The sequence below is a fragment of the Pelophylax lessonae genome (genome assembly GCF_965119305.1).
Source record: "Pelophylax lessonae genome assembly, chromosome: 13".
In the NCBI taxonomy this organism is placed as follows: domain Eukaryota; kingdom Metazoa; phylum Chordata; class Amphibia; order Anura; family Ranidae; genus Pelophylax; species Pelophylax lessonae.
The window spans coordinates 68,515,865-68,541,850 of record NC_138780.1 but is presented as its reverse complement, the minus strand read 5'-3'; the positions used below and the strand labels follow the sequence as shown (position 1 = coordinate 68,541,850).

The 25,986-nt window shown below is 47.4% G+C and overlaps 1 protein-coding gene across 1 annotated transcript in view; it reads left to right on the top strand.

The window, feature by feature from the left end:
• Window positions 1-25,986, top strand: part of KNL1 (kinetochore scaffold 1) — a 437,074-nt gene that overhangs the window by 22,742 nt on the left and 388,346 nt on the right. Inside the window, exons 2-3 of the mRNA XM_082274949.1 lie at window positions 7,351-7,397; window positions 16,561-16,600. Coding sequence (XP_082131075.1) covers window positions 7,351-7,397; window positions 16,561-16,600 — 87 coding nt within the window. The remainder of the gene's footprint in view (window positions 1-7,350; window positions 7,398-16,560; window positions 16,601-25,986) is intronic.

Here is a 25,986-nt window from a genome sequence, read left to right as displayed (position 1 = left end):
GGCAACCAGAAGCGTGCATGTCACTGTCCACATCCGGCCAAGTGTTCCATGGAGGCTCTGGTCGTCACTTCCGGTGACATCATCTGCACGACAGTTCCGGCGATCGCCGAGGATCCAGCTTCGGGTCTGTGTAGCGGCCGCACACAGCACCCATCGAGTCACCTCTAGCCGCTGCAACACCTCTTTGCACACCGGAGGTTCCATACCATCTCTCCCGTTCTTCTACCATCTTGGGTTTGGATCGCCTTGCTTTCTGTGGCTTGGGATTCCCACAGCACACCAGTGAGAACCGGAGACCCCAGGATTGGTTTGGCTATTTTAACTTTTATTTGCATTCAATAAATTTCATGTTTCAATTTCATACTCTTGCCAGCAATTTATGCTATATGTATACCACAGTGTGCCATTGCTCTTTTTTTCCCTAGTTCTGAGGGTCTATCTGGAGACCACTGAGTCTTTTAGAATATCAGATGCTCTTTTTTTTTTCTTTTTCTTTTTTTCCTTACCGAAGGATCTCGGAAGGGATTGACTGCTTCTGCGGTGACCATGTCTAGATGGATCAGGCAGATCTTAGTTCAGGCTTATTCACTGAAGGGTCAGTTTCCTCCTTTACCGGTGAAGGCGCATTCAAAGAGAGCGCTGAGTGCCTCTTGGGCTTTTCACCATCAGAAGACGGTGCTGCAAGTCTGCAAGGCGGCAACTTGGTCATCTGTGCATAAGTTTACAAAATTCTACAAAGTAGATGTGTTGGCATCTTCGGGTGCTTCCTTTGGCTGCAAAGTTTTGCAGACTGCTGTTTGAAGAGAACTTTTTTTTTTTTTTTTTTTTTCCTCTTTGAGGGTGTATTGTGTTTTTCAGGGTGAACTCCAGTTGTTCCTGGTTGAGATTCATGTTAACCTGGTTGGCTAAGTTTAGCCTTTGGGGAGTTGCGTTTTTCATTTGATTTGTCTTCCCAGCCCTCATGAATATATGGCTTTGGGACATCCCTATAGTCTCTGACTAGATGGATCTGCGTCTGTTGATGAACGATAAGAGAACTGGATTTTTGTAAGAACTTAACTTTAAAATCTTTTTCTCTGAAGTTCGGCAGGCGCAGCACCTGCCCCTCTACTTCTGAGTGAATGGAAGTTTCTCTTACGTCCTCCAACAGTCGCCGCCATCTTCATATTCGTCACAATGGGGTATTAGACTTTGCTCCGTAGGAGTAGCTAGGCAACAGAATATGTCAATATTAAAGCTTTTAACATATCCCCACCCCAGGGGGTGGTCCCCTCAGTCTATACCCTCCTGCTTCCTGTTTCATATCTCAGTTTCAATGTCTAGCTTGTCAGGAGTAGCTGGATGTCTCTATGCTGGGGCATTTTGTCTCAGCCTTTCTCTATTCTTTTTTGATTTTTGTTTGAGTTTTTTTTTTTTCTCTCTCTTTACTTGGCTGTTATTTTTGTCAGCGTTAGTTCTTCTGATGAAGAGGATTCGTGCGGGCTGGGTCTCGGGCTGATCCCCCTGGTCGCAGGTTGTGGGTCAGTGGCTTCCCAGCCTGCCATCGAGCGTTCAGTCAGGTAACGCTCCTGACACATTGAACGACCCATCCCTGTTCGGTGCAGGGATGCTATGGTGAGGTGGCTACCTCACTGGACGCTGTGCGGTTTCTCAACCCCAGTTTTTCTGCGTCCTGAATGCGACTCTCCCTGTCACATGTGCAGTGGCTTGTTCGCCTGTGCGGGTTCCCCACGCCATCTAGGAGGTAAGTGTATTTGTGTGGGGACCTGTCTGTTTGGGGGGGGTGTCAGTCTGGGACTGTGTAGCCCTGCCTGTGTTCACACTGTTTAGTTCCCTATCTCTCTGGCTGCATGCTGTGGGCTGCAAGGAGGGGGGGCTGTGCTGCACTATCTGTGTCAGACTGTGAATGTGTGAAAGGCTGTGTGCTGTGGGGCATGATTATATCGTGTTTGGGGCACATTACAGCGACCGCTGTGGCGGTCCGCCATGTTTTACTATACTGTGGTGTGTTTTTTTTCACTTCACTGAGGTGGAGGAGCGGCGTTTTCGGCGCCATTTTGGCTGCGCTCGCTCCGGCCGCATGTTAACACTGCAGGCGGCCATTTTCTTGTAGCCTTCCATAGGCTTTGATAGAGCGCCCTGAGTTGCATCATTCCGTTTCCCTGGGCGCACCGATCGAGGCAGCAGCAGTGGTCTATCCAGGTTTTTATCCTCTCTATCCCTATATCCTTGCCTGAGTTGAGCTTTTTATCCCTGTGGGGGTCTTTTTGTGCTAGTGTGTGTGTGCGGTGGGCTGCGCTCGCCGCGCTTGTTAAAGGGGCAGTTAACCCTTTATTCTCCAGCATATTATTTGGGGGCAATGGATTCTCAGGGAAGCAAATCTCCTGCCACTTGGTGGGAGGCCGAGGGGCTGCTGTTTTCCCCCCCAGGGGGGGATTTGGCTGAGGTTGTGGCAAACCTTACTGCTCAGGTGAAAATGCTTATGGCTGCTCAATCCACAAAACGGCCCAGAGTTTTTCAATTTCCTCTGGTTCAGAGGGTGATGGTGATGGGGCTACTATGGCTGGGGTCTCCTTATCGAGGTCCCGTTCCTCCCTGGATCTTGTGGGGTCCGAGGTGGAGGCTGAGGTTAAAGGGGTTGATAATTCTCCCCCTGGCTCGTCTGAAAAGCTTGCACTCATGGATGAATTGGTTGCTTCTATTGGACAAACGCTGCGTTTGCAGGATGAACCATGTCCTCCTGCTGCCCTGGCAGCTTGGGGGACTCAGAAAAGACGCCAGGCATCGCAGGTCTTTCCCTGCACTGATGATTTTCAGCGCGCTGTTAAGGAACAATGGCGCACTATACGCAAGCCTTTTGCTGTGCCAAGTAGGTTCAGCTGCGTTATCCTTTCACGCCCGCTTCTGATGAGCGGTGGTGTGTACCGCCTCCGGTGGGTTACGCGGTAGCGGTTTTGGATAAGTCCACTGCGATTCCTGCAGAGGATGCCCCGGTGTTCCGGGATGCCATGGACGGGAGGCTGGAGTCTTTTGCCCATCCTACTTATTCTATTGCGAGTTCTATGCTAGAAGCTCTATTTGCTTCTCTTCTGGCAGCCCAGGCTGTCGCGAGTTGTACGCAGGTGCTTAGACGCGTCCTGGTGGCTGATTCGGCCTCACCGGCGACACTGGATATGGTGGATCAAATCCATCAGGGTGTCATGTATTTGTGTGATGCGGACTTGGATATAGTACCGTTGGCTGCACGTGTACACAGTGTGGCGGTATTGTCTCGCCGCCTGGTTTGGTTGCGGTGTTGGTCTGTGGACCAATCTTCGCGCAAGACCTTAGCCAATCTGCCCTATGATGGATCTCGCCTTTTTGGAGAATCCTTGGATACACTGATAAAGGGGATAACGGGTGGTAAGAGCACGCTCTTGCCCCAATCCCACAAGGCTATGGTGGCTCCTGGTGAGAAGCATGATTCTTTTCGGCCCTCTCCGGGGTCCTTTCGTGCTTTTCGGGCGCACTATAAGGGCAAGCCGTTCAGTCTAGGCTCCCAAATGAAGCCGTGGTCAGGTAAGCAGAAGTCCGGCCAGTCCGAACCCGCTGCCCATAACGATGCGGCCTGAAGGGGCGCCCTCACCCAGTTCTGGGGTGGGGGGACGCTTGCTCGGTTTTTTCTTCAACCCTGGTTGGCCCGTGTTCGAGACAGGTGGGTTCAGAAAATCGTTCGTTCTGGCTACAAGATCGGGTTTTCTCTCTCGGCCGGAGAGCAGATTTTTTCCCTCGGGTGGTTCCGGTGCCTCATCGGGACAGATTTCGGGGGTTCTCTTCCGATCTGTTCGCTGTGCCCAGGAAGGAGGGCAGGGTACGTCCAATTCTGGACTTACAGGCTCTGAACCGCTTTGTGCGGGTTCGCAATTTCCGCATGGAATCCCTGCGGTCGGTGGTGGCTGCCCTAGTTCCGGGGGAATTCATGGCTTCCATCGACCTTGAAGGATGTGTGCCTTCACATCCCGTTTTTCGAGGGTTACCAGAGGTACCTTCGATTCGCCATTGCGGAGGATCACTACCAATTTGTGGCGTTACCTTTTTGGTCTCTCCTCGGCTCCACGGGTTTTCGCCAAGGTGCTTGCACCGGTTTCTGGCTTTGTTGAGAGCCCAGGGCATCTCTGTCCTGGGGTATCTGGAAGATATTCTGGTTCGGTCTGCGACCAGCCAGGGTCTGGAGGAGGACCTGTCCGTCACGATGCTGACTCTACAGGAGTTTGGTTGGACGATAAATTTTCCAAAGTCGACGCTGTGTCCGTCGATTCGTCTTCCCTACCTGGGAATGATTCTGGACTCGGTCCAGGCGAAGGTCTTCCTACCGGACGACAAACTCAGGACTCTTCAGGAAGGAATCAGGTCCCTCAGGGACGTTCTGTGCTCGTCACTCCGGACGCGCATGAGATGTCTGGGATTGATGGTCTCGGCTTTCGAGGCGATTCCCTTCGCCCAGTTTCATACGCGGGGTCTCCAAGCGGAGATCCTGTCCAGGTGGGACGGGCGACCGCACTCTCTGGATCTCCAGATTTCGTTGGGCCATTGCACCGGAAGGGATCTTCTTTGGTGGCTCCAGTCCCCGGCGGTGTCGGGGGGGCGAGTCTTTTCGTCCTCTCTCATGGACGGTGGTCACCACGGATGCCAGCCTGTCGGGCTGGGGTGGTGTTCTGGGTGTTCTGTCCGCCCAGGGAACTTGGCCGGAGTAGGAATCCTCCCTTCCGATCAACATTCTGGAATTGCGTGCGATAAATCTCTGCCTTCTACGTTGGACGGACAGGCTGCAGGGCTGCCCGGTTCGGGTGCAGACGGACAATGCCACGGCGGTGGCTTACGTCATTTGCCAAGGGGGCACCAAGAGAGCCCGAGCGGCTCGGGAAGTGGCTGACATTCTGTCTTGGGCCGAGACGCACGTCCCGGCGACATGGGCGGTTCACGTTCCGGATGTCTTCCAGATATTGTGCGCGAAGTGGGGTCTTCCGGAGGTAGACCTGTTCGCGTCTCGTCTGAACAGCAAGGTGAAAAGGTTCGCGGAATGGCCGCGCGATCCTCGGGCAGACGCGTTGGTAGCTCAGTGGCATCAGTATCGACTGATGTATGCGTTTTCACCGTTTTCAGTTGCTGTCCAAGTTCCTTCGCAGATTGAACTCGGAACCAGAACACAGTGGTTCTTGTGGCACTGGACTGGCCTCGCCGGTCCTGGTACGCTGACCTCGTGCATTTGGCGGTCGACGCCCCGTGGCGTCTGCCTCTTCGAGAAGATCTCCGGTCTCAAGGGCCGATATTCCATCCTGCTTTACAGTCGCTGGCTTTGACGGCCTGGCTGTTGAAACCGAGGTCCTGAGGGATAGGGGTCTCTCCCCTGAGGTCATTCACACCTTGATCAACGCGAGGCAATTTTCCTCGGGGAAGGTCTATTACCGTACTTGGAAGGCCTATTTTGCCTGGTGTGAGTCCGGGGGTTTTCACCTCGCCCGTACTCGGTGTCTAGGGTGTTGTCCTTCCTTCGAAAGGGTGTTGCCAGCGTTTGGAGCTGTCTACGATCAAGGGTCAGGTGTCTGCGATGGCCGTTATGGCATCTAACTCCTTGGTTGGCACTTTTGTTCAGGGGCATCTGGTCCCTCCTAGGAGGGTGCCTCTGCCTCCTTGGGACTGGACTCTTGTTCTGTCCGTGTTACAACGTGGTCATTTTGAACGGATCAGGTAGATCTCGTTGTCTGTGTTGTCCTAGAAGGTCACCTTTTTTGGTGGCGATCACTTCGGCTCGCAGAGTGTCGGAGCTGGCAGCTTGTCCTGCAAATGTCCGTATCTGGTCACTCACTTGGTTAAGGTGGTCTTGCGACCTAACCCTTCTTTTTTTCCGAAGAGGGTTTCGGATTTTCACCTCAATGAGGACCTTGTCTTGCCTTCGCCTTGCGCGAAGTCTAAACATCCGAAGGTGGTGGAGTTGCACTCCTTGGCTGCTGTTCGGGCGATTAGGATTTACCTGAAATCGTCTGAATCTGTTCGCAAGTCGGATTCTTGTTTGTCCTTCCGGGGGTCCTCGGAAGGGCGTACCGGCGTCGGCTTCTGCCGCCGCCAATTGATTTAGACAGGTCATTGAACAGGCCTATGTTTTGCAGGGAAAAGTTTCCCCTATGCCTGTGAAGGCGCACTCTACCTGATCTCTGAGTACGTCTTGGGCCTGTCGTCATGGGGCTTCTGTGGCCCAGGTGTGTAGGGCGGCGTCTTGGTCGACCGTGCACACCTTCACTCTATTTTACAGAGTGGATTTTCAAGCATCGGCTGATGCTTCCTTTGGCCGCAAGGTTCTTAGTGCGGCGGTTCCTTAGGGTCCCTTGTTTTGGACCTTTGGGCTGTTTGGGATTTCTTTTTATCCCTGGGTTATTTGTTTTTTTTCCTGGGTTATTGCTCCCGTTGAGCAAGTTTTTTTCTCATGTTGCCCAGCTGGTTTCCTTCCTTTGGTATGGTTACTTTCTTTGATGTGGAGACTGCGTTGCCTTTGGGCGCGGCTGCGTTTCCCACCCCTCATGTTTGCACTGCTTTGGGACGTCCCCATTGTGACGAATATGAAGATGGCGGCGACTGTCGGAGGACGTAAGAGAAAACGGAATTTTTGTAAAATCTTACCTGTAAAATTCCTTTCTACGAGTCCTCCGACAGTCGCCGCCCCCGCCCCTCTTTTGGGGTTTAGGTACTCTACTGCTATTCCACTGAAACTGAGATATGAAACAGGAAGCAGGAGGGTATAGACTGAGGGGACCACCCCCTGGGGTGGGGATATGTTAAAAGCTTTAATATTGACATATTCTGTTGCCTAGCTACTCCTACGGAGCAAAGTCTAATACCCCATTGTGACGAATATGAAGATGGCGGCGACTGTCGGAGGACTCGGAGAAAGGAATTTTACAGGTAAGATTTTACAAAAATTCCGTTTTTTTTCTATTCTAAACACTGCTTGCAGCGAAATTGTTTGAAAGCAGGGTGTGTGGGTTTATGCCTGCAGGGACAGCCCCCATAGGTGTGGGTAAGCTTTTTTTTTTTTTTTTCTCCCCCTGCCTAGTGCATATTCCTGATAGGAGGATCATAACCCTATAGTCTCTGACTAGATGGAGCTGCGTCTGTCGAACTTCAGAGAAATGAATTTTACAGTAAGTTCTTACAAAAATCCATTTTTTTTTTTTTTTTTTTTTCTTTTTCTTTTTCGTCTTAGGATTGAAATGACAGGTCTAGTTAATGTATGATGAGAAACCTTGACTCATTTACCAGGGAAAATTTTCAGGTATTTTTTATTTTTTTTAACATCCTTTATCATTTTCTCATTAGGACATTGGTGTATTCGAAATGGACAACAAAACTGTTCTTCAGGGCAAGTAAGTACACACACTTTCAAAAGGTTTTGAAATAAATTGTTTATCCTAATATTTAATGTTGCACATCTGGTGTGTATGTGTGTGTGTGTGTGTGTGTGTGTGTGTGTGTGTGTGTGTGTGTGTGTGTGTGTGTGTGTGTGTGTGTGTGTGTGTGTTTTTTTAAAATTTTTTTAAAAAAAAAAAAACCTTTTTCCCAGGTCATCCTTGCTGCCTGAAAACGCTTTCAAGCAGATTTCATGCACACTTGTTTTTTTTTTTTGCACATAGGCAGCCCACTCACAAGAATGGGCTGGCCTATGCGTGACACGCCCCAAAGTAGCTTGGTTGTGGTGCTTTTTGTTGCACGACAAATGCTTAGCAAAACATGTGACTGCTAACTGTGATTGGGGTGCCATTAAAGGCTGCATTCACTGTGCATTTCCAAATGTACAGAAAATGCTCGCTTTGCTGCATCACCACATTGCCAATACGGAGACCAGCGCAATATGGGTTTGCAGCACGTTTCTGAAACCATTTTCTGTGAAAGTTGCTTCATGTTCGTAAACGGACAGATGAGAACGCAGCCTAAATGGCAAAGCAAGCTCAACGTATGTTTGCCACATGTTATTAAAACGCATGGAAAAATGTGAGTTTTCTGTGTCGGCTGCTATGTTTAAAATCGCAGATGAGAATCCAGCCTAAATAGTAACACAAGCGCGATGTGCATCTGCTGTGATCTTTTGAAGCGCATGGCAAAACAATCAATTTCTTAGCCAGGTGCAGTGCGTACAGAAACTCAGATGCAAACTCAGCCTAAATGGTAACGCAAGCACGACGTGTGTTTTACAAACATTATCGAAACATATTTTTTTTTTTTTTTTGGGTTGGCTGCGATACATTCAGAAATGCACAGATGGTAACGCAGCCTAAACGGTAATGCAAGTTCGATGCACATTTTGCCATGTGTTATGGAAATGCTTGTCCAAACGCACATTTTTCTGAGCGGGTTCAGAAACTCGCATATGCGATCACAGCCTCAATGGTAATTCAAGAGCGACATGAGTTTTCCACCTTTCCAAAACGCGACAAAGCACATGTTTTCTTTGAAGGTTGTTGTGCTTTGGGTAATGTGAAGATGCAAAAGCAGCCTGAATAGCCAAGACAAGCATTTGCAGTGTGTCTCCAAAAAAATGCAGTAAAGTGCATGTTTTCTGTGAATAGGCTCCTCAATGTGCGATGCGTGTCTTTTTAAAAAAAAAAACGCAGGAAGGAGGAGACGTGATGGTTAAAGGGGAGGAAAAAAAAATAACACTCATCCATCAAAGTGGTATAGGAAATTGCACAGCTTATCTAAGGCCCCTTTCACATGACCTCCAATCCTCTAAAAACCAGATGTATGGGCGGGATCTGTTCCCCATCCATCTAGTGGATTGGCTGACTGTCCGGTGTAAACACAGGTGGCTCATTTACATCTGTTCGCCCATAGAGGACAGCAGGCTGTGTCTGTGTCCGCTTTGCATGAGCGGACATGGACAAGCCATCCGCCTGGTCAGTGGATACATTTCCCCACTGAGCTGGCGGGAGTCCACCCCATGTAAAAGGGGCCTAATGCTGATGCAACTTCTGAGATAACATAAGTCTATGGGCTGAAAGCACGAGTCTAGTACAGGAACCTTTTCGAAAGTCACTTTGTGTTGCGTCCCATTGAAAAAAATTGTGTGGTTTCCCCAACCCCCCGTGATCTTACGGGGGAATAAACACATCTGGACTGCATTTTTGCGGTGTGAACTGGCTCTCATACTGGAGCAGACAGAATCTGGAGTAGCTGAGCATGGCAGCCAATCATATTTTATTGTCAAAGCCAAGCTGAAGGGTTACTCTGCACAACTGCTCCAGATTCGGTCTGCTCCAGTTTTAGTCAATTCCTCCAAGTGTCTTTACAACCACTGAGCAGCAGTGTTGTTTTTGTGCATTAAAGTGGTTGGTAAATCAAAGACCGAATATTGTCAGTCCATTTGTTCTACCAAGTCATACTACCCTATGTAAATACAAAACAAAGAAAGGGCGCACCAGCCTAGCGCATTATCCTCAGCGAGTTTATTAAATCAAAGTAGATAAAAGTCAACTACTCACAAACATCCGTGAAATTCGGGCACATCAATTCCATAAAAACCGCCTCATACCAGAGGTTCAAAATCTCATTGGAAGCAGAGGGCTGACGCGTTTCGAGGCTGTGCCATGGTCTCCAGGAGGAGGCACAGCCTCGAAACGCGTCAGCCCTCTGCTTCCAATGAGATTTTGAACCTCTGGTATGAGGCGGTTTTTATGGAATTGATGTGCCCGAATTTCACGGATGTTTGTGAGTAGTTGACTTTTATCTACTTTGATTTAATAAACTCGCTGAGGATAATACGCTAGGCTGGTGCGCCCTTTCTTTGTTTTGTATTTACAGTGTTTGGTCGACCGCCCTGGTCGTAAGGGGCAGCAAGGCCTAGCCATAACGGATGCCAAATACTAGCACGAGTTCCGGGATTGTGGCAGCCTGAGGACCAGGTTCTGAGCGCAGGAGTAGGGTGCTGTATAGCACTTATCGTTTTTGGAATACTACCCTATGTACATGTTTTGTATAAAATGTATGCCTCTAAATAGCTTATTTCAGTTCTGTTTGGTCACATGACCTCCTGCTGCTCTCCTCTCCTGATCTAAAGGGCTACAGCAGGAGGTGCCAAGATCCTCCTTTGTCAGCCTGGATGTCACATGACAGTTGTGCTGTCTGCTCAGCCCCTCCCGCTGTAGCCTAGAGATTGTGGGAGGAGAGCAGCCAGAGGTTACATGACAGAACCGAACTGAAATGTAGGTATTTATACAAACCTGCACACTGTGGTAGAACAGAGGGGCTGGCAGTAATCTCACTTTGACTTTACTGCTATCTGTTATTAGGGGCGGGGAAGAGATTGCTCACACACAGGAGCTGAGAGGGGGAGAGAAGAGCACAGCGGGATTAAAGAGGCACGTAACCTGACCACGGTATCGTAGATCAGCAGCCATGATTACGGTCAGTAAACTAAGGGGGACACAGGAACAGGCAGGATCAACCAGGTTTTTTACAGCATAGAAGGGGACAGATTAGACAGCACAAGAACTGTTATTTTTTTTTAACCTTCTATAGGGTTACAGCCTCTTTAAAGCAGTAATAAAGCCCACTTTGTGATTATATTTTTTCTTATAGGTAAGCCTATAATAAGGCTTACCTGTGGGTAAAATGCATATCTCCTAAATGTGCCGTCACCGGCGCATGTGCTCTGACGGTCCGGCATACCGTGCTGTACCTTTTTTTTAGAGCTTCGTGCCAGAACTGAGGGCTCCCGCTTGCATACGCAGGAGTAATGTCATTGCGGCTTTGGCCACTCTCAGCGCCGGAGTCTGCAAACCTGGAAGAAAGACCGGGGTAAGATGTCAGCCATCTCAGCGGTGACAGCGTTCCGTTCGAGGGCTTCGTTCTAAGGTATGTATTTCATAAAGTGTGAGTATGCATCTGCAATTGCTTTACAGTTCGGGTGTGTGGTGTGGTGTTTTTTTTTTTCCTCTGCCGCGGTGCATGTTTTATTTGCTGGGCTGTAAAATCAATACTCCCGGATGGTCACCTTCCACAGGGGTTACAGTGCGCATTGCATGCTCTAGACCAGTGTCGGCTGGTGCGTTGGGGGCCGCCCCACCCCCCCCCCCTATCCATGCGTCCAGCCCCCTAATCTACATGTGGGGCGCCGGACGCATGGAGTTCAATGGGTTTTTTTTTTTTTTTTCTGAAGCACGTGATTAGAGCCAGAGGCTCTAATAGGCTTCAGAAAAGGGTGGACCCGTGGCACAGAGCAGTGCACCCTGAGCCCACCCATTGTGTGACAATAGCGAATTAATATTTGCTATTGTCACACGGATCTTCCTCCTGGCCAATCGGGAAGCGGGTCCGAGACCTATTTCCTGATTGGTCGAAAGGCGAACCTTTGCCATTGGCCAAGGAGGAGGACTCGGGAGACGCGGAGAACTGGGGAGAAGCTGCCGCTGCATCAGTTAAGTGCACTGGTCTCTCTGCACGGTGGTCACTCTGCATTGAAGGGGGCACGCTGTGGTCACTCTGCATTGAAGGGGGCACACTGTGGTCACTCTGCATTGAAGGGGGCACGCTGTGGTCACTCTGCATTGAAGGGGGCACGCTGTGGTCACTCTGCATTGAAGGGGGCACGCTGTGGTCACTCTGCATTGAAGGGGGCACGCTGTGCTCGCTCTGCATTGAAGAGGGCAAGCTGTGGTCACTCTGCATTGAAGAGGGCACACTTTGATTACTGAAGGCCCCTTTCACACTTTAGTGACCTCCAAAGTCATGCAATTTGTTGCCGCGCTTTTTGCAGCAAAGCAATGCCTATTACATTTTTCTGTTTGCAACCCCCCCCCCCCCCAAAACATTTTGAGCACCAGCCGCCACTGCTCTAGACCATGGGCTGGTTTTCTCACATTAACCTTGGATCCAATTCTTGCCATCTCCAGAGTTTAAGGGTATTGGTTGAAAAAAGGAAGGGGAAAAAAAATAAAAGCTCAAAATCTATTTAGTTTTTTAAATGGCATGCCTTAGAAAATCACCAAACTTTCTACTATTAGAAGTTGTAAAAGCTTCTTCTAAGGCTCCATTCAGTTTGTGGCCTAGGGTCCAGGGATGGTTTACAGGTCCCTAGGGGCCTCGTGGGCGCCGTCTGTGGTTGCAATTTTTCCGTAGTCAACGCCATGCTTTTGGGGCCTGTCTGTTTTCTCCCCTACTCCTTGGAGAATTCCTCTCAGAGAAGAACTGCTGTCTCAAGGCCCGATCGTCCATCCTGCCTTACAGTTGCAGGGTTTAACGGCATGGCTGTTGACAGCCAGGTGTTGAGGGATAAGGGTCTTTCTTACTCTGGGATTTCTACGCTCTTGAAGGCTAGAAAGTTGACTTCCAGGAAGATTTATCATTGTACATGGAAGCCATACCTCTCATGGTGTGAATCACTCGTTTGTTTTCTATAGCTAGGATTTTGGCCTTTCTGCAGAAAGGAGTTGAACAGCAGTTGGCTTTGGGCACAATCAAAGAAAGGCTTTGGCTAGATATTCCCAACGCCCATTAGCTACGCATGCATTGATTTGTATTTTCATCCAGGGAGTGCGCCATATGGCTCCTCCGAGAAGTTGCCCGCTACCTCCATGGGACCTCAATCTGGTATTATCTGTTCTTCAAAAGCCTCCTTTTTGAGAACATTCGGGAGATTTCTCTGCTCTCGTTGTCCCAGAAGGTTGCCTTCTTGGTGGCTATCACTTCTGCTTCCAGAATATCTAAACTGGCGGCGTTGTCCTGCCGCTCACCTTATCTGGTGATACAGAGATAAAGTGGTACTTCAACCTAATCGGTCGTTTCTTCCTAAGGTGGATTCTGATTTTCATCTGAATGAAGACATTGGGTTTCCTTCACTCTACCCTAAGCCCAAACATTCTAAAGAATTTGCTTTGCACTCTTTGGATGTGATTCTGGGCGATCAGGGTCTATTTGGAGACCACTGAGTCTTTTGGAAAATCAGACGCTTTTTTATCCTTATCGAATAATCTCGTAAGGGATGGACTGTGTCTGCGGCAACAATATCCAGATGGATTAGGCAGACGGTAGTTCAGGCGTATTCACTGAAGGGTCAGGTTCCTCCTGGACTTTTTGCCATCAGGCGTCGGTGCTGCAAGTGTGCAAGGTGGCAACTTGGTCGTCTGTGCATACCTTTACAAAATTCTACAAAGTAGACGTGTTGGCATCCGTGGATGCTTCTTTTGGCCACCTGGTTTTGCAGGCTGCAGTTTGAAAGAGCACTTTTTTTTTTTTTTTTAAGTTTCTCTTTTGAGGGTGTAATTTTGTTCTGCGAGAGCTCCGGTTGTTCCTGGTTTAGCTCCGTGTTACTTGAGTGGCTAAGTTTAGCCTTTGGGGGACTTGCATTTTTGTTTTTTGCGTTGCTGTCTTCCCACCCCTCCTAAATATACTGCTTTTGGGACATCTCTACTAGTAATGAAGATGGAGCAGCATCTGTCGATGGACGATAGAGAGAACTGGATTTTTGTAAGAACTTACCGTAAAATCCTTTTCTCTGAAGTTCGCAGCACCCGCCCCTCTACTTTTGAGTGTATATGGGGTTTTTTTGTCTTCTGAACACTGCTTGCAACTAAACTGGATTAATGAGTGTGAGGGGTTATGCCTGCATCGACAGCGCCCATAGGTGTGGTTAAGCTTTTTGCCTTTCTAGTGCCTATTCCTGATGGGAGGAGCATAACCCTACTAGTAATGAAGATGGAGCTGCATCTGTCGCACTTCAGAGAAAAGGATTTTACTGTAAGTGCTTACAAAAATCCCAGTTGTTGTTTTTTTTTTTTTTTTTTTTTCTACCATTTAAAAAAAAAAAAAACAGAACTTAAAATAAATGTCCACTAAAAAAAATGGTCTGTTTTTGCGTACCGGCGTCCTAACAAACGATAACTCGTTAGCTGTCAGCAGGGTTTCCCGCTGACAACTGATTGTAAGAATACCCCCCCCCCCCCAATCCATTCCAGAAGCTTATCTGAACATGCAGACTGGCAGTACCTTGTGCCCATGTTGATGGGGACAAAGGCCCCCTTCCCACAACCCTGGCTGGTGGTTGTAGGAGTCTGCGGGTGGGTCGCTAACCTGAAGAAGGGGGGGGGGGGGGGGGGAAGTAACGCTCTCAAACAATCTTGGTGTGTGTGTGTCCCTTTTTTTATTTATATATATATATATATATATATATATATATATATATATATATATACAGTGGGTACGGAAAGTATTCAGACCCCCTTAAATTTTTCACTCTTTGTTATATTGCAGCCATTTGCTAAAATCATTTAGGTTCATTCTTCTTCCTCGAGAATGTACACATAGCACCCCATACTGACAGAACAACACAGAATTGTTGACATTGTTGCAGATTTATTAAAAAAAGAAAAACTGAAATATCACATGGTCCTAAGTATTCAGACCCTTTGCTCAGTATTTAGTAGAAGCCCCCTTTTGATCTAATACAGCCAGGAGTCTTTTTGGGAAAGATGCAACAAGTCTTTCACACCTGGATTTGGGGATCCTCTGCCATTCCTCCTTGCAGATCCTCTCCAGTTCTGTCAGGTTGGATGGTAAACGTTGGTGGACAGCCATTTTTAGGTCTCTCCAGAGATGCTCAATTGGGTTTAAGTCAAGGCTCTGGCTGGGCCATTCAAGAACAGTCACGGAGTTGTTGTGAAGCCACTCCTTCGTTATTTTAGCTGTGTGCTTAGGGTCATTGTCTTGTTGGAAGGTAAACCTTCGGCCCAGTCTGAGGTCCAGAGCACCCTGGAGAAGGTTTTTGTCCAGGATATCCCTGTACTTGGCAGCATTCATCTTTCCCTCGATTGCAACCAGTCGTCCTGTCCCTGCAGCTGAAAAACACCCCCACAGCATGATGCTGCCACCACCATGCTTCACTGTTGGGACTGTATTGGACAGGTGATGAGCAGTGCCTGGTTTTCTCCACACATACCGCTTAGAATTAAGGCCAAAAAGTTCTAATTTGGTCTCATCAGACCAGAGAATCTTATTTCTCACCATCTTGGAGTCCTTCAGGTGTTTTTTAGCAAACTCCATGCGAGCTTTCATGTGTCTTACACTGAGGAGAGGCTTCCGTCGGGCCACTCTGCCATAAAGCCCCGACTGGTGGAGGGCTGCAGTGATGGTTGTTTTTCTACAACTTTCTCCCATCTCCTGACTGCATCTCTGGAGCTCAGCCACAGTGATCTTTGGGTTCTTCTTTACCTCTCTCACCAAGGCTCTTCTCCCCCGATAGCTCAGTTTGGCCGGACGGCCAGCTCTAGGAAGGGTTCTGGTCGTCCCAAACGTCTTCCATTTGAGGATTATGGAGGCCACTGTGCTCTTAGGAACCTTAAGTGCAGCAGAAATCTTTTTGTAACCTTGGCCAGAGCTGTGCCTTGCCACAATTCTGTCTCTGAGCTCTTCAGGCAGTTCCTTTGACCTCATGATTCTCATTTGCTCTGACATGCATTGTGATCTGGAAGGTCTTATATAGACAGGTGTGTGGCTTTCCTAATCAAGTCCAATCAGTATAATCAAACACAGCTGGACTCAAATGAAGGTGTAGAACCATCTCAAGGATGATCAGAAGAAATGGAAAGCACCTGAGTTAAATATATGAGTGTCACAGCAAAGGGTCTGAATACTTAGGACCATGTGATATTTCAGTTTTTCTTTTTTAATAAATCTGCAACAATGTCAACAATTCTGTGTTTTTCTGTCAGTATGGGGTGCTATGTGTACATTCATGAGGAAGAAGAATGAACCTAAATGATTTTAGCAAATGGCTGCAATATAACAAAGAGTGAAAAATTTAAGGAGGTCTGAATACTTTCCGTACCCACTGTGTGTATGTGTATATATATATATATATATATATATATATATATATATATATATATATATATATATATATATATATATATATATATATATATATATATATATATAATATAATATAAAAAAAGTTGTCAACCTTTGTGGGGTTTTTTTTTTTTTTTTTGCTTTTTTTTTTTTTTTTTTTTTTCCCATTCAGCTGATGACTCGTCAGTTAAGGACGCAGCGACTGGTTTCCTAGCCAGCTCCTTAGCAATCAACTATTCTTGAAATAGAATTCGGATTGGTCGCTCAATTTTAGCCCGATTCTAAAAATTGGAAACTAATTTCAAAAGCGAATGGACACAACGCATGTAAAAACCAAGTCCGCATTTTGTTTTTTCTTTTGATTTTCTAACAAAAAGAACAGATGAAAAAAAACGTAACACCGTGAAAGGGGCTTAAGAGGGGAACAGTTGAGTTATAGTAACAATAAGCTCTACCGCATGTTTTTATTGTTCCTCCACCCCACAAATGTAAACTAGACCTAAAGGAGCAGATTGGTTAGGATGGAGATTTGCCTCACAAATTTCCAGTCCTTTACAGCAGCTAACAGAGGGGAAAATGGGGGGGGGGGGGGAGATGACAAACGAAAATCTTGCCAGTTTTTGATATTGGTTTTTACTTTTTAAAGAGAAATCCTGTAGATTGTAATCTTTATTTTTTCCTTTCTTTAAGTGATCTAACTGAACAAAGAAGTCGCAGACGAATTTCCTCCGTAAGTATACTGTGTACACTTATTTCTTTTACTTTTCCCATACAAGCAGTCCCCGAGTTACAAACATCCGACTTGTATACGACTCATACTTGCAAACAGAGGGAGACAACAGGAAGTGAGAGGAAATCTACCACTAGGAAAGAAAATTAACTCCTGAAATAGTTATCCTGGGAAAAAGGTGTCTCCACTGAAAGTTTATCACCAATCCTTGTTTCCACAACAACCCAAAATTTTCAAAATTAATTGTGACAAAGTGAGGTAAAACCTTCTGGACAGAGGCACAGACAGCAAAACTAATGTTACAGGGATTTTAACCCTGCCTTATGCTATGTAAAAACCTAAAAATATTTTTTTGCTTAATCGCTTTACGACCGCCCGCCGCAGTTATACTGCGGCATGCTGCTGCGTGAACCGCCGCAACAATACGTCGATCGCGCGCTCCCTCCCCTGCTCGTCAGCGGGGAAGCCTATGCATGTGTCAGGTGGCTCCGATTGCCACCGGACATCCGCAAGCACTCCCCGCTGAGAGAGAACGGTCAGCTGTTGTAAACGGAGAACAAATTGGCCTCAAATGTTAAATTTTGATTTTTTTGGAATGTTTTATATAGCAGAATGTGAAAAATATTATTTTATTTTTAGAAATGGTGCTCTTTTTTTTTTTTTTTTTTTGTGTGTATAGCGCAAAAAATAAAAATCGCACAGGTGATCAAATACCACCAAAAGAAAGCTCTGTTTGTGGGAAAAAAAAGAACATCAATTGTCAAAGTAATGCAGTGCCGAATTGCAAAATGTGGCCTGGTCATTAAGGGGGCAAATCCTTCCAGTCCAGAAGTGGTTAAAAAAAGTACCTGTTCCAACTTGCATACAAATTCAACTTGAGGACAAACCTATCTTGTTTGTAACCCAGGGACTGCCTGCAGTGCCAGCATTGTCTGTGTTGTGTATATAAATGGACTAAGATTCTTTTCAAACTTTCTACTTTGAGTACCCAACATTTTACCATTAATTGCTCCTGTGCACTTAATGGACTTGAATTTGTTATGATATCTATTCTATCAAAACATTTTTCTCAAATCGTCTTCTAGAATAGCCTTTGAGACCTAGAGCTCCTCCCTTCGGGACAGGAAGCATGTAACCAATCCAACATATAAAGCGGTCCTCCAGGCCTACACCTTAGTATTAGTGTTTCTTGACTCTGGAAGGATAAGTTGCATGTGGAAGGAACCTGGTCGAGCTCCAGGTCTCAGAGGTTGGCCTAGGAAGCTTCCCTAACAGTTTGAGCTGTACCCCTTTTTATTTTTTGTCTGTCATGATCCCTCACTGGGGAAGTGGAGTGGGGATGGGTACTAGCTTGCCTTCTGCCTTGGGGAGAGTGATGACCGCTGGTGACTGATTTGATTTCTAGCTCCCCCTTTGTTGCTTGGTTGGCTCGATGTTCCTCACTGAGTGAGGAGAATGGGTCCGTCGTGTCATTTCCAGCAGGGGGTGGGGCAGAGCCATTGTGTTACATGCTGGCTAAAGAAAAAACTGCATAGGTAGATTGGGCCGACCGAGTGACGTCATCAGCTGGCGCTGAAGGCTCATGGTTCCGGCCTCATTAAAGCGGTGCAGGCAGCCTGGAAATTGAGCTGCTGGTGCTATATTGTGTAACCCAGCAAGACATGGACAACCTTGTGCCCTTGCAGGCAGGCGAATCTGCTGCATCTGGCACCAGCTCCCTCTCGGGTAAGCTTGGGGATTCTGGTCCTTCTTGCAAATCTTGGGGAGGTTTTTTCTTACTGGGCTATGAGCTATAGGTAAAGTCTCTCAGCTGTCAATGGCACTCTTCCCTGCACAGTGGTGTAAATAGGATATGGCCTGAAGATTTATTTTCCTCCTGTTTAACATGGGTTCAAGCCCAGGAAAAGAGGTAATGGCCCCCAAGAGGAAATGTGCTGTTTGTGCAGCTAAGCTCTTCGTGGGAAAAGCCCTTATGCAGTAGCTGTGTGGGTTGTCTGGTAAAGCAGTGGTCCTCAACTCCGATCCTCAGGGCCCACTAACAGGCCAGATTTTAAGTATTACCTTGGGGAGATGCAGACTAGAGTACTGCAATCACTGAGCAGCAAATTATATCACCTGGGATGTATTTCAGTTATCTTGCAAACCTGGCCTGTTAGTGGGCCCTGAGGACCAGGGTTGAGGACCACTGGGGTAAAGGATGAATCTGTTACCGCATGTCATAAAAGTCTATCTTCTGTAAAAGACGAAAGGACTTTAACCTTTAACGCTTTGAAAGGTTTGATAGACAAAATGCAGGGTCTCTTGGTACCCCTTGTACTGATCGCCACCCGGGGATGGGAGAGGATCCGGATCCCAAGCCGAATCGGCCTGTGAAGAAAATGATTTAAGAGACGATTCTTCCAGGGGCTCAAGATACAAACTCTTGATGATGTGAATCATGCTACATAAAGCCATTTAGAACACCTTGGCGATCGAGGAAAAGAGGGTACAGCTGTCAAAGCATGACCTGATGTATGAGGGGTCTCCTTCTAAATAAAAAAAAATCAAGGGTGTTCCCATCCATAGTTCTCTTGTGGATTCCATGAAGTTACAATGACAAAATCCCAGAAAGAGAGCCCTGACTTAGCCTTCGATGATATGGGGGCTCTGAGAGATCCGATGGACAGAAGAGGAGATATCCTACTTTGCCTAGAACCAGCCTTAACGACAACTTGCATTTCCAAAATGGCCAGGACTACAAGGCAGCAGATTTTAAAGGGATTGTAAAGGCATAAGTTTTTTTTTTTTTTTAATCTTAATACATTTCATGAAAAAAAAAAAACCTGTGTGCAGCAACCGCCTCTAATACCTACTTGAGCCCATCTTTAACCAGCGATGTTGCAGGAGTTTCTCAGCTGCCCGGGACTCCTCTCCTCATTGGCTGAGACAGCAGCGAGGCACGATTGACTCCTGCTGCTGTCAATCAAAGTCAGTCAGCCACTCGGGAGAGAGAGGGGAGGGGGCCGGGTTGTGGCTCAATGTCTGAATGTACACAGGAAGCTGTGATTCGGCTCAGGTGCTCCCACAGCAAGCAGCTTGCTGTGGGGACTCTCAACAGGAGGGAGGGGCCAGGAGCACAGAACAGGGACAGGAGGGAGGGGCCAGGAGCACAGAAGAGGGACCCGAGAAGAGGAGGATCCAGGTCACTCTGTACAAAACCAACTGCACTTAGTAGGTAAGTATAACATGTTTGTAAAGTCTTGTGTGTTTTTTTTGTTTTTAAATCATTTTTCCTTGCTTTTTAAAGCAGTAGGTTACTTGGTGGATACCTCAGCAGAATCTTTCAAATTCACAGCCTTGGTGAACTCTGCAAGAAGAGCCCTGTGGCTAAAAACATTCAGACCCCCTCAGCGTCTAAGCTGCACCTTTGCAGCATTCCCTTTTCAGGGGATCATCTTTTTGGGTAAGGCCTAATGGAGGCTTTAGAATCCAAAAGGAGAACCACTAGCTAGAGATCCCTTTTGTGGTCAAAGGCAGCAAACTCAACCAGACAGGGATAGCCGCCAAAAAAAAAAACATTGGACGGGTCACAAAGGCAGAGATAGGGGAGGGATATTATTCAATCCTCAAAAACCCACCAAACCCAATGACTCCTGTCTCCCAGCGGGAGAGACTGGGAAACTTCCTTCTCCAATGGGCGAAAAATTCCTGTAACCAGTACCTTCAGGATTTAATCAAGAATGGTTACAGGTTGGAGTTTGGGTCAGTCCCCTCCCCCCACAAGGTTACTGGTGACAAGCCTCCCCCGGGATTGGGAAAAGGCAGAAGCACTTTGTCTCCTAATCGGGGACCTTGTGGATCAGAGTATTCTCACCCAAATTCCCCAGTTGGAGCGGGGACTAGTATTATTTTCCCATGTCTTTGTGGCGAAAAAGCCATCAGGCTAACTTCGCCTGATCCTCAATCTCCACCCCCCCAAATCAATCTCTGAGATCCAAACGCTGCAGGATGGAATCCATTTTCTCTGTAAGGAACATCCTTTTATCCTCAGATTAACAGTCAAAATTGGCTCAGATCCACCATTGTGTTGGGTCCTGCTGTTTGGCCTAGCCTTGGCACTGAGAATTTTTACAAATGTTCTCGCATTGGCTCCTTTATGGTTGAGGGCAATCATAATCGTTCCTTATTTAGTATCTGGCTATCAAGAGCAGATCGTCCATCACCAACTGGCAGCGGATCTGAAACAGGTTTAGGACTTTCTCTAGACTTTAGGATGGCTGATCAAATCCTGCCTGACTCCATCCCAGTTTTCATACTTTAGGGTATGGGATCTCCTCGGTGGAAGGAAGTTTCTAAAGATGGTCTGATTTTGGTGGAAAAAACTTCAGGGCAATCGATCGGTCTCGTTAAGGGAAGTTTCGCAGGTAGTAGGCTTTATGACATCCTACTTTCCTGCAGTAACACGGGTGAGATTCCACCAGCATCTGTTGCAGGCATTTCTATAACCAAAGTGGAACGGAAGCGAACACGGGTATCTCTTCCTTCAAAGATCAAGAGGTCGCTATGATGGTGGCGGGCTCAGCACAATCTGTGCAGAGGCCTAGAGTGAACCACACCACAGACCGTAATACTAGCCACCGATGCCAGTCATTTTGGCTGGGGAGCACATTGGGGCAGCAGGGTTGCACCCCTGGTCCTCAAGAGAAGCCCGGAGGGAGGGAGTTAACAGTCCAGAGGGCAGTAAATGCTTTCCTCTTGGATCTGGAGCACTCTCACCTTCAGATTCGCTTGGACAATGTAACCATGGTTGCGTACATCAACAAGCAGGGTGGTACAAGGAGGAGGCACATAAGATCCATATCTGTATTGGAATACAAGCTGAGCAGAGCACACTTATGTTGTAAAGAAGATTGCAAGTGGGCAACTAGGTTTATTTTGTTACTTAAGAGATCATGCATGTCTTCTGCAATAAAGAGCCTGCCTGCTCAGTTTTCAGTTGGAGACTTTAGTTCTGCTCCAACACCCTGTATAACAGTGGTTCTCAACTCCTGTCCCCTGGACCCACTAACAGGCCAGATTTTAAGTATTACCTTTAGGGAGATACAGGCTAGAATACTGTGGTCACTGAGCAGCAAATTATATCACCTGTGATGTATTTCAGTTATCCCTGGCCTGTTAGTGGGTCCCAAGGACAGGAGTTGAGAACCACTGCTGTATAACTTCACATGCTGCAGCTTCAACAGAGCATGCCTGGGCACAGGATGTTGGCCGCAGCACTGAAAATAGAATTCTCTGTTGTTCCTTGACAGACGCAGCTCCATATCTTCTTGACCATTGGGTTATGCTGCCCCCTATAAGAGTAGGACAATAGGCGGGAAAATGCTTTACTACGCCTATGAGCAGTGCCTGCAGGCATACACCCACTCGCTGATTTAGCCCTCAGTTTGTTTCTGCCTAGTTTAGGAGTAGGACCTAGTTCCCGGCTGGGACTTCAGTCTTAGCTTGTCTTTTTTTTATTTTAAAGATAACCTTTTGTTAAAAATTACATTTTTTTTTTAGCTAGTTCTGTTCCTGAGAGAACTGCAATCAACAGCCGGCCTGGGTTTTGGACCTGGGTTTATGGTCTCCCAGCCCAGCCAGCGTGCAGGTTATATCTCCATACTAGGCCTCGCCACGACAGAGCCCCAATGAACAGGGGCTGGCCTGTGCGTACAACAACTTGGCCGAGATGCACACGACCTGGTTTAGCCTGAGTCGTAGCATACCCCCTTGGCCTCGAGTGGCGATGTAGTCTGTCTGGAGTGGTGCCCACCCGATGTCCTTGGTATGGTATGTAGTGTCGTCGTTCCCCCCCCCCCCCCCTATAACTCTTGCGGTCTCGGGGTGGACATGGGGGGGCCCCCCCCTTGGGATGGTCAGACCCCGGGTTCCCTTTCATTCCCCCCAGCCCCTCTAACGGTCATGTTGCTGACCAGGCTGTCCGGATCCAACACGGGGGGTCTTTGAGCAAGTTCCCGGCCCCCTGGGGATTAGTGACTTCGACAGGGATGTGTTTTGGGCTCCGTGCGGCGGTTATAGGCTTGAGAGGGAGCTGATTTATTCATCCGTGGGTCTGCGCCTCACGTGGCTGGATTGGGCTGAAAATTGAGGCCGCGGCTTGCGGCCTACTCACGGCTGTCCTGGTACCATGTCAAGCTGTCTGAAGTGCCTGACTAAGCTGACCGGTGGATGCTGTCAGATCGCCTCACGCAGCCAAAATTGAAGCTGCGGCTTGTGGCCTACTCGCGGCTGTCCGAGTACCTAGTCGAGCTGTCTGAACTGCTTATCAAGCTAATGGCAGACCTGCGACCGGATCGGGCCCCAAATTTGGGCAGTGGCCATGGGGCCTACTTAAGGCTGGCAGACCGAGCTGCTGACCGGGGTTAGAGAGCAGCAGATGGGCCGTCCTTCCGTTGTATTGGATGGTGGTAACCACAGACCCTTGCCTGTCAGGATGGGGAGGAGTGCTGGGGAAGTTCTGTGCCCAGGAGTCCTGGACAGTAGAAGAGGCCAAACTCTTCTGTTAAATAGTTTGGAGCTCAGAGTGATAAAGCTTTGCCTGAGCCACTGGCCAAATTGTCTGAAAGATTGTCCGGTCCGAATTCAACCGGACAATGCCATGGCCATCAATCAAGAGGGACCAAGATTGTCTTGGTGGCCCAGGAGGTGGCTGAGATCTTGGATTGGGCGGAACAGTTTGTTCTAGCCCTCTCTGCTGTGCACATCCCAGGTGTGGAGAACTGTCAGACGGATTACCTGAATCGTCAGGTGTTGAATCAGGGGGAGTGGTCCCTACACCCGGAGGTGTTTCATCTCCTGTGTGACCGGTGGGGTACACCCGATGTCGACCGGTTTGCATCTTGACTCAACAAGAAGGTTCAGAGGTTCGTAGCCAGGTCTTGGTATCCTCTGGCCAACGCCACAGACGCGCACTGGTGCCTCCTTTTGAGTCAGTATCGGCTGATTTATGCATTTCCTCCGCTAAAACTTCTGCCGAGGCTTCTTCGAAGGGTAGAAGTTGAAGGGGTTCTGGTCATTCTGGTGGCCCTAGACTAGCCTCGCTAGTCTTGGAACATAGACCTGATAAGGTTGGTTGCCTATGCTCCCTGCAGACTTCTCTCAGGGAAGATCTGCTTTCTCAAGGACCAATTTTTCCATCCCGCTTTTCAGTCGCTGGCTTTAACGGCGTGGCTGTTGAAAGCAAGGTGTTGAAGGATAGAGGCCTTTCTGATTCAGTGATTCCTGCACTACTGAAGGCCAGGAAGTTTACTTCCAGGAAGATCTATCCTCGTACGTGGAAATCATACATTACATGGTTTGAATCATTGAAGGTTCACCCTCGCTTGTTCTCGGTGGCTAGGGTTTTGACTTTTCTTCAAAAAGGTGTTGAACAGCGTTTGGCTTTGGGCACTATCAAAGGCCAAGTGTTGGCTCTGGTAGAGCTGCACGATTCTGGCCAAAATGAGAATCACGATTTTTTAGCTTGGAATAAAGATCACGATTCTCTCACGATTCTCTGTGTAACAAAAAAAAATTGGGATAACTTTACTGTTACGTTTTTTTTTTTATTCATTAAAGTTTATTAATTGCGTTTGAAAGACTGCTGCGCAAATATAGTATGACATAAAATATTACAACAATCGCCATTTTATTCTGTAGGGTCTCTGCTAAAAAAATATATAAAATGTTTGGGGGTTCTAAGTACTTTTCTAGCAAAAAAAAAATGATTTTAACTTGCAAGCAACAAGTGTCAGAGAAAGGTCTAGTCTTTAAGAGGTTAAACTTCCTTTCTCCCTGGCAGAGGGAAGGAAAAGATACAAATGTAATCATTTTGTTTATATTTACTGGGAGACTTAATGCTGATAGGCGTTTGCAGGAGGAAAGATACAATGTAATAATTTTGTTTATAGTTACTGGGAGTTTTCCACAGCTGTTTTCTCTGCTCCCTTAGCTATGCAAAGAATCGAGAATATGTCAGGTTTAGATCGTCAGGGGGGGTGAATCGAGATCGCGATTTTCATACGATTAATCGTGCAGCTCTAGGCTCTGGCTGTGTTTTTCCAACACCCTTTAGCTACGCATGCCATGATTTGCACTTTTATTCAGGAGGTTCGCCATATGGCTCCCCCGAGGCGATTTGCACCCCCCCCCCCCACCTCCGTGGGGACAGAATTTGATATTCTCTGTTCTTCAAAAACCTCCCTTTGAGAACATTAGGGAGATTCCTTTGCTTGCCTTGTCTCAGAAGGTTGCCTTTTTGGTGGCTATTACTTCTGCCCACAGAGTATCTGAATTGGCAGCGGCGTCCTGCCGCTCACCTTATCTGGTGGTCAACAAAGATAAAGTTGTGCTCCGACCTAATCAGTTGTTTCTTCCTAAGGTGGTTTCTGACTTTCATTTGAATGAAGAAATTGTGCTGCCTTCACTTTGTTCTAAGCCCAAGCATTCCAAGGAAATGGCTTTGCATTCTTTGAATGTGGTGCAGGCAGAGTTTACCTGGTGGCTACTGAGTCGTTCACAAAATCAGATGCTCTTTGTCCTTAACGAAGGATCTCGTAAAGGATTGACAGCGACCATATCCAGATGGATTAGACAGACTAGTTCAGGCTTATTCTCTGGGGGTGCATTCTACGAGGGCGCTGAGTGCTTCCTGGGCTTTTCGCCATCTGGCGTCAGTGCTGCAAGTTTGCAAGGCGGCTCCTTGGACGTTCACAAAATTCTACAAAGTAGATGTGTTGGTATCTTCAGATGCCTCTTTTGGCCACAAGCTTTTGCAGGCTTCTGTCTAAAAGAGAAACATTCTTCTTTTTGAGGGTGTATTTTTGTTTTTTCTAGGAGAGCTCCAGTTGTTCCTGGTTGGCTAAGTTTTTAGCCTTGGGGAATTACGTTCTTTTTGCGTTTTTCCCACCCCTCATGCAAATACTGCTTTGGGACGTCCCAATGATCAAGAAGATATGGAGCTGCGTCTGTCAATGAACTATAGAGAACTGGTTTTTTGACTTGCTTTAAAATCCTTTTCTCTGAAGTTCATTGACAGACGCAGCACCCACCCCTCTATTTCTGAGTGGGATGGGTTTTTTCTACTAAACACTGCTTGCAACAAAACTAAGAGCTATAGCAGAGTGAGTGGGTGTATGGCTGCAGGGACTGCCCCATCGGCGTGGTAAAGCTTTTTCCTGCCTAGTGTCCTACTCGTGTAGGGGGCAGCATAACTCAATGGTCATGAAGATATGGAACTGCGTCTGTCAATGAACTTCAGAGAAAAATATTTTATGGTAAGGCAAAAATCTAGTTATTCAGACACTTTGTGCTCATGTCCTAAATAGTCATCCCAGGGATGCAAACTGATAAACTGAGGCGACTGTACT